This window comes from Nelumbo lutea, chromosome 4 (assembly GCF_056320005.1).
Source record: "Nelumbo lutea isolate HS-2025 chromosome 4, American lotus-T2T, whole genome shotgun sequence".
NCBI lineage: Eukaryota > Viridiplantae > Streptophyta > Magnoliopsida > Proteales > Nelumbonaceae > Nelumbo > Nelumbo lutea.
This window is the reverse complement of record NC_142687.1, coordinates 95597156-95604341: the sequence shown is the minus strand read 5'-3', so window position 1 is coordinate 95604341 and position 7186 is coordinate 95597156. Positions and strand designations below refer to the sequence as shown.

The 7186-nt window shown below is 42.0% G+C and overlaps 1 protein-coding gene across 1 annotated transcript; it reads left to right on the top strand.

Annotated features, from left to right (window-relative positions):
• The first annotated feature begins 900 nt into the window (after positions 1 to 900).
• On the top strand, positions 901 to 4243 carry LOC148861981 (uncharacterized). The gene has a single exon (XM_088982313.1). The coding sequence runs from the start codon at positions 1516 to 1518 to the stop codon at positions 3859 to 3861; it is 2346 nt and encodes a 781-aa protein (XP_088838439.1). The 5' UTR covers positions 901 to 1515; the 3' UTR covers positions 3862 to 4243.
• The last annotated feature ends 2943 nt before the right edge of the window (positions 4244 to 7186 follow it).

The following is a 7186-nucleotide window of genomic DNA, read 5'->3' as shown; positions in this document are numbered from 1 at the left end:
TTGTGTCAATGTGCAGTGAGAGTAGAAGGGTAGCGTCCTTTTTCTCCTATGCAGATTCAATATTTGCAGAGTTTGGAGGGTGAAGGACAGGTCACATGTCTCTGCTCATCATATTCTCATTTAAAACCTACATTTTGTGGTAAGAAAAAGGACCATAATTAGCTGCTGATTAAGCTTATGAAATTAAACTTTTAATAATAATAATAATAATAATAATAATAATGTTTTTTTCCTCAATGAATCAAACTACAAAGTTGAGATGATGTCTATTATTATTATTATTATTATTATTATTATTATTATTATTATTATTATTATTATTTGTATCTGTTAATTTGTGCCCTAAGATAGATATCAAAATTCTGGGGGAGAAGTCTTGTGTAATTGCACTTGAATCAGAAAAGGTTACAACCCTAGACCTGCTCAAGTTTGCATGCTTGTCTGCTTGTATTGGAGCGTATGTTTTGAGTGTTCAAGGGGACCATGTTGTACAAATTCTATTCAATTGCAAGCCCAGAAACTAGTCCTTGTCCAAGGAAAACAGCTCTATAAGTTCAGTTCATAAAAGGGTCTCAGCCTCTCAGGGGGGCAGCTGTGGGGACCACATTCTCTCTCCTCTCTGGCTCTCTCTCCCTTGTCTCATGTGTGAGATAGTTGCTATTGATTCTATAGAGGGCCTCCATGACTTGATTGCACAAATATTTGATAAACCTTTCAAGGCATTCACTTGTATTTGTTGGTCAACCATGTCTAAACAGTGGAAGAAAAATAGATGTATAATAAATAATTAAATGAATATGTATTAAATTCCAAGATGGTCCTCTCTGCTCTTTGTCAGTGTTGAAATAGCCCACATGAACAACAAGGGAAAAAAAAGGAGAACAAAATAAAATTGTGAGGGAGAAAAGAAAAAGAAACATGAAATAGAAGAGTGGTGGGTTGGGCTTGAAGAGAGACCAAGAGAGCAAAGTGACTAATAAGAAGGAGAGAGAGAGAAGAAAAACATGAGAGCGCGAGAGAAATAAGAGAAACATGAGAGAGAGTTCCATTTTTTCTCTCTGTTTCCCAAGTGCTTCTCTTTCCAAGTTCCCTTTTTCTCCTGCCTCTTTTCTTTCTCCTCTCTTCTTCCTCAATAGCTGCAGCTGCTACAGCTAAACAACTCCACACAACAACAGCTAAAAGATCCACCAATAAAACAAGCAGCAGAAGTAGCCAAAGGATATCAGCTTTACTTACCCCCGGCCCCCGATCGCCGGTTTCCAGCATGGAAGACCGGCGTAGAAATGAATTCCAGCTACCGGCGGCGGCTTTTTCCGGCTAAATGCAAGGAAAGAGCCGTCGAGCTGATGATGCCACTGTTGTTCTGACTTGCAACGACGATGACGACGGTGGAGGAAGAAGATTAGCCGTCCCTACTCCTAGCCAGTGTCCTCTTCTTTATTTATTACTGTTAGTATTCATTTACTTTTGTCTTCTTCACATATCAAGTGACGGTCCTGCTTCCAAGTACAAACAATGGCTGCCACTACGAATAATACAACGATGGACTCGTCGGTGCCGGTGTCGGCTGATGACCTGACGGCAAAGGCGGTCCACAAGCGGTATGAAGGATTGGTGACTGTGAGGACTAAAGCCATAAAGGGCAAAGGGGCTTGGTACTGGGCTCACCTGGAACCCATACTGGTTCATAATTCTGACACCGGACTCCCCAAAGCGGTCAAGCTCAGGTGTTCCCTCTGCGATGCTGTTTTCTCAGCTTCCAACCCATCTCGCACTGCTTCCGAGCACCTCAAGAGAGGGACTTGCCCCAATTTCAATTCTGTACCCAAACCCATCTCCTCTGTTTCACCTTCTCCCATCTCCCCCATCCCTTCACCTTCTTCGCACCCTCACCACCACCACCCCAACCACCGCAAGCGCAGTGCTTCGTCTTCTGGCGGGGGTGGCGGCGCTGGTCCCTCTTCCTCGTATCAGATATCACCACTTGCCATGGTCGATCCCACCCGCTTCTGTTCCGACCTCGGCTACTCTTCCCCAACGGCCGTCGCCACTTCCAGTGCTACTGCGGCTTTGCCTCCGCCACAACATCCACATTTGATGCTGTCGGGCGGGAAGGAGGACTTGGGTGCTCTCGCCATGCTCGAAGACAGCGTGAAGAAGCTCAAGAGTCCCAAGGCGTCCCCCGGCCCCATGCTCAGCAAGAACCAGATTGACTCCGCTTTCAGCCTCCTCGCAGATTGGCTCTATGAGTCCTGCGGTGCTGTCTCCTTCTCAAGCCTTGAGCATCCCAAGTTCCGGGCTTTCCTTAACCAGGTAGGCTTGCCCCCGGTTTCCCGCCGAGAGTTTTCCGGTTCCAGGCTCGACGCCAGGTTTGAAGAAGCCAAGACTGAGTCCGAAGCGAGAATTAGGGATGCCATGTTTTTTCAGGTAGCCTCGGATGGGTGGAAGCCGAAGAGTTTCAACAGTGTTGGTGGAGAAAGCTTGGTGAATTTGACAGTGAACCTCCCCAATGGGACGAGTGTATTCCAAAAGGCGTTGTTCACGAGCGGGCCTGTTCCGTCCAAGTACGCAGAGGAGATCCTCTGGGAGACGATCACGGGCATATGTGGGAGTGTCGTGCAACGCTGCGTGGGGATTGTTGCCGACAAGTTCAAGGGGAAGGCATTGAGAAATTTAGAGAACCAGAACCATTGGATGGTTAATCTGTCTTGCCAGCTTCAGGGGTTCATTAGTTTGATCAAGGACTTCAGTAAGGAGCTTCCGCTCTTCAAGACTGTTACTGAGAATTGCTTGAAGCTCGCAAATTTTGTAAATACTAAGTCCCAGGTCAGGAATACATTCCACAAGTACCAAATGCAGGAGCTTGATCATGCCGGGCTGCTCCGGGTGCCACCGGCTGAGGGTGAGAACAGTAATAACTTTGCACTTGTGTATGCAATGTTAGAGGACATTGTGAACTCTGCTCGGGCACTCCAATTGGTTGTGTTAGATGAATCTTATAAGATGGTATGCGTAGAGGATCCTGTTGCAAGGGAGGTTGCAGAGATGATACGGGATGTTGTGGGGTTTTGGAGTGAATTGGAGGCTGTTCACTCTCTAGTGAAGCTGATTAGGGGGATGGCTCAGGAGATTGAGGCAGACAGACCGCTGGTTGGACAATGCCTCCCACTCTGGGAGGAGCTAAGGACAAAAGTGAAGGAATGGTGTGCCAAGTTCAACATTGCAGAGGGACCTGTGGAGAAGGTAATTGAGAAGAGGTTCAAGAAGAACTACCACCCAGCTTGGTCAGCAGCATTCATACTTGACCCTCTTTATTTGATGAAAGACACGAGCGGCAAGTACCTCCCACCTTTCAAGTGCTTGACACCCGAGCAGGAGAAGGATGTTGACAAACTCATTACCAGGCTGGTGTCTAGGGAGGAGGCACATATTGCATTGATGGAGCTCATGAAGTGGAGGTCAGAGGGGCTTGACCCGCTCTATGCAAAGGCTGTTCAGGTGAAACAGCGAGACCCCTTGACAGGAAAGATGAAAATTGCAAACCCTCAGAGTAGTAGACTAGTGTGGGAGACATGCCTGAGTGAATTTAAGTCTTTAGGGAAGGTGGCAGTGAGGCTGATATTCCTCCATGCAACCTCATGTGGGTTCAAATGCAATTGGTCATTCTTGAGGTGGGTGTGCACTCATGGGCACTCGAGCGCCGGCATGGACAGAGCACAGAAGATGATATTCATTGCAGCCCATGCCAAGCTTGAGCGGCGGGATTTCTCCAGTGAGGAAGACAAGGACACAGAGCTGTTTGCCATAAATGGAGAGGATGACGCACTAAATGAGGTCTTTGTTGATGCATCCTCAGTGTAACATTTTTTTCACCCTTGTAGAATTCTGAAATTGTAGGATTTATTGAATTCTTTCCACTACTCGTCTTTGTCTTTGTTTACTTACTCTCATCTAATAGAAGATTTTGAGGCAGTAGGGCAGGGGAGGGAGGGACCATGAGAGAGGATTGAATGATGTATTAGAGACCTTTGGAATCGACTGATCAACCATCTCCTGCCTGAGCATGATTTTGGGGTTACTGGGTTTGCAGCAAAAGAAACTCTTCTTGTTTATAATGATAAGACAATTAATGAACAGAACAGGAAGAATGTTGTAACATTTTTTTTCCTAGAGTTATTTGAGATAAATAATATTAATGAAGGAGGTCATCTTTTTTTACCTCTTCTGGTATTCATTTCAGAAATTCTGGTGTAACATCATAATTCTTTCTTATTGGTTTTAAGTGTTTAATAACCTGAGTAGCGAACTGACCAATGATCTCATTGATGTTATGCATTACTTTTTATTCCTTTCATTATGTATCAAATGTTTCCATTTTCTTTAGGTAGCAAGCTGTAAAAGAAAAGTGATACTCTTCTTTGATCATTTATTTCTGGAGCTTGTGATGTACCTGCTATGAGGAGAGGGTTCAAGTCTTTAGCAACATAAATGAATTCATCAACAACCTCTTAAGTGCTCGATAACATTTTGTTGAGAATGGAGCTTGGGTTGACCAATAATTTTATTGCAGAACTAAGACAGATGGCAAGATTGAAACTTCCACACTGTTATTCCAACATCTATGGGTAACTTGTGCTGAAGTGATTCATTCAATTGGTGACAGTTTTCAGACTTGAGGCTTTCCAGAAATCCTTTATCACGCACACTTAAAGCTCACAGAGATTATTTTGTTCTGTTATCAAAATTTAGTCGTGCTATTTTCCATGTTTCTTAATGATTAACAGAAAAGTTCTACCCAAAATAGCTTTTACTTTTTAGGTCTCAAGGAGTTGATCCCAAACTGGATTAAGATATTTATTGTACATTTCTACTGTGTTGAAGTTGATCTGGTGCACATTTGTCATCCCTCTATGAAGTGTGCAATCACTGCAAAAGTGATCTTACTATTGAAATAACCACACTGTTGTTTATATAATAGGCAGAGCTAATAATCTCTATAGTGCTTCAGCATACCCAAAGTATGCATATATTTATTCTTTTTGTTTGCATTCCTGCAAATAGAGCCCTGCCTTCTAACTGAAACAAAAGATGATGGCTCTCATATTCAGTTTCGGCATCTATGACCAATACCACTCATCAACATTTGCATGGACTATACTATATCTTCACCATATGGTCAGATTCCTCACTAGGAAGGGTTCATGCTGGCCATGGAAGATCATCTAACTATGCTTAGATATATGTCCATTAGTAGCTAGCTTCAGAACCAAAGCCCAAGCTGCAATTAAAATATAGTTACAACTATTCCCAATTAAGATATTTCAATTTTATTGCATTATGAAGAACATTTTTTTTCCAAGTCCTCTTTTCATTTTGTTTTTTTTTTTTAATAATTTTATCTGCTTAGCAGTTGGGATTCTATCAGCTTCTATATTGTGATATAATATTAAAACCGGAATCGGATAGAAAAATAGATCCTCAGTGAACTATGGTCCAGATTGTAGAAATGATGATCAGGATGAAAGAAGAATGTCTAGTTACATATCAAGTTTTTTATGACAGAGGCAAGTGGCAAAGATAATGGTCAAATGGAGAATCCATCTTAAGAGATGTTGCTTTATAGGAATTTTTGAGTCAGCTTGAATAACAAAAATTGTGAAAGGATGGCAGAATGGTTATGATTTTGAAGTTGCAAACTGAAGTGATCTATTCACCTGTGGTGCTTAATCTGGTTGTGTAGATGGCAAACTTGATTTGGTCATTAAGTCATGGTCAACCTCGAGCTGTATCATTGTAACTGAAGTACTGTGCACTGTTGCATTCCTGGGATCTGCATTGATGAAGAGAACCCCATTATGAAGACAGAGGATGTCTATATCATGCTGCTTTGATTGTCGTGATCAAAGTGAAGGCTTGGGATCCCCTTTTATCCCATCATCTCTGGGTGACTTGTCCTTCAAAACATTCCAAAGCTTGTTACTCAACCGTGGTTTCTCTTTTTTTCACTTTTGATCTCAAGGTTAAAAATGGAGTTTGCAGAGTCATCAATGGCACTCATCATGATTGCTAAAAGTTTGACGACCCAAAGCATGGAAGGTTGTCGGCATGAGGAAGCAGGTAAGCTGCCTGATGGTGATTCCACAACAAACCTGAACTGATTTTGCAGACTCCACAGCAATGAGGGTTGAAATATGATTTAGCAGGTCTTGATGGTGCTGTTGGTGGTTCTTTCCATCTTCCACCTTTACTTAAAAATGCATATTTACATGTAGACATGTTGCAGATTTATTTGCCTTTATTATATCTGGTCTGTATGATGACATCCTTCCAAGTGAGATTTTGATTTTATTATATTATCACATTTATTACTATTACTATGATTGACAAGCACATGTTTTTGAACAGAAATGGTGATATGCTGTTTTTCATTTTTCAGCATGAATGTCGAGTTCTGGCAGGCATGCAAGTGGGTATGTGATTTTCAGACTTAAAAATCCATCCCAAACATGGTTCTTATGATCCCTGGAAGAAGTATGAGAATGAATGAAAAGAAAAAGGATATTTAGTTGATAAATAGAAATTGCATTCTAGGCCAACATATCATTTGGGTAGAATGGCTGGCCATCATCCCATTCCCCCGGTGAGGAGTACTTCTAATTTTGGAAATCTCCCTTACTAAACATTACATCTTTCACTACAAACCCCAGTAGTTATGTTCATGAAAACATGTCCATCATTTCCTCTTATCATAAGAACCATTAAAAGCAATTTGAAACTCTCTCTCTCTCTCTCTCTCTATAGATGGATTTTAGATTCACCCACCCACCTTGAAACAGTAAAAAGGTGGAGAAAAAATCACCAAATGGGTATTGTTCTAAAAGGTAAGAAATCAAATGCAACTCACTTTTGCCAAGTGATTATAGTAGATGAAATAGAGTATTATATATGGGTTTTCTTTTTACATTATTATTCATTTGGCTGAGGGACAGTTTCCTGTCGGCGGGGTTTAGTAATACCGACTGCTCACCAACTAGGGGCGGGTTTGAGGGATTTGGGGTTACATTTGAAACTCCCATCCCACCTCCTCTCTTTTCATTTCTTTTGGTAGGGAAAGCTTTTTCATTCGTATGGTATGCTTCACCTCACTCATGTCTTTGTAAAAGGAGAAAAGAGATATAATCATTAG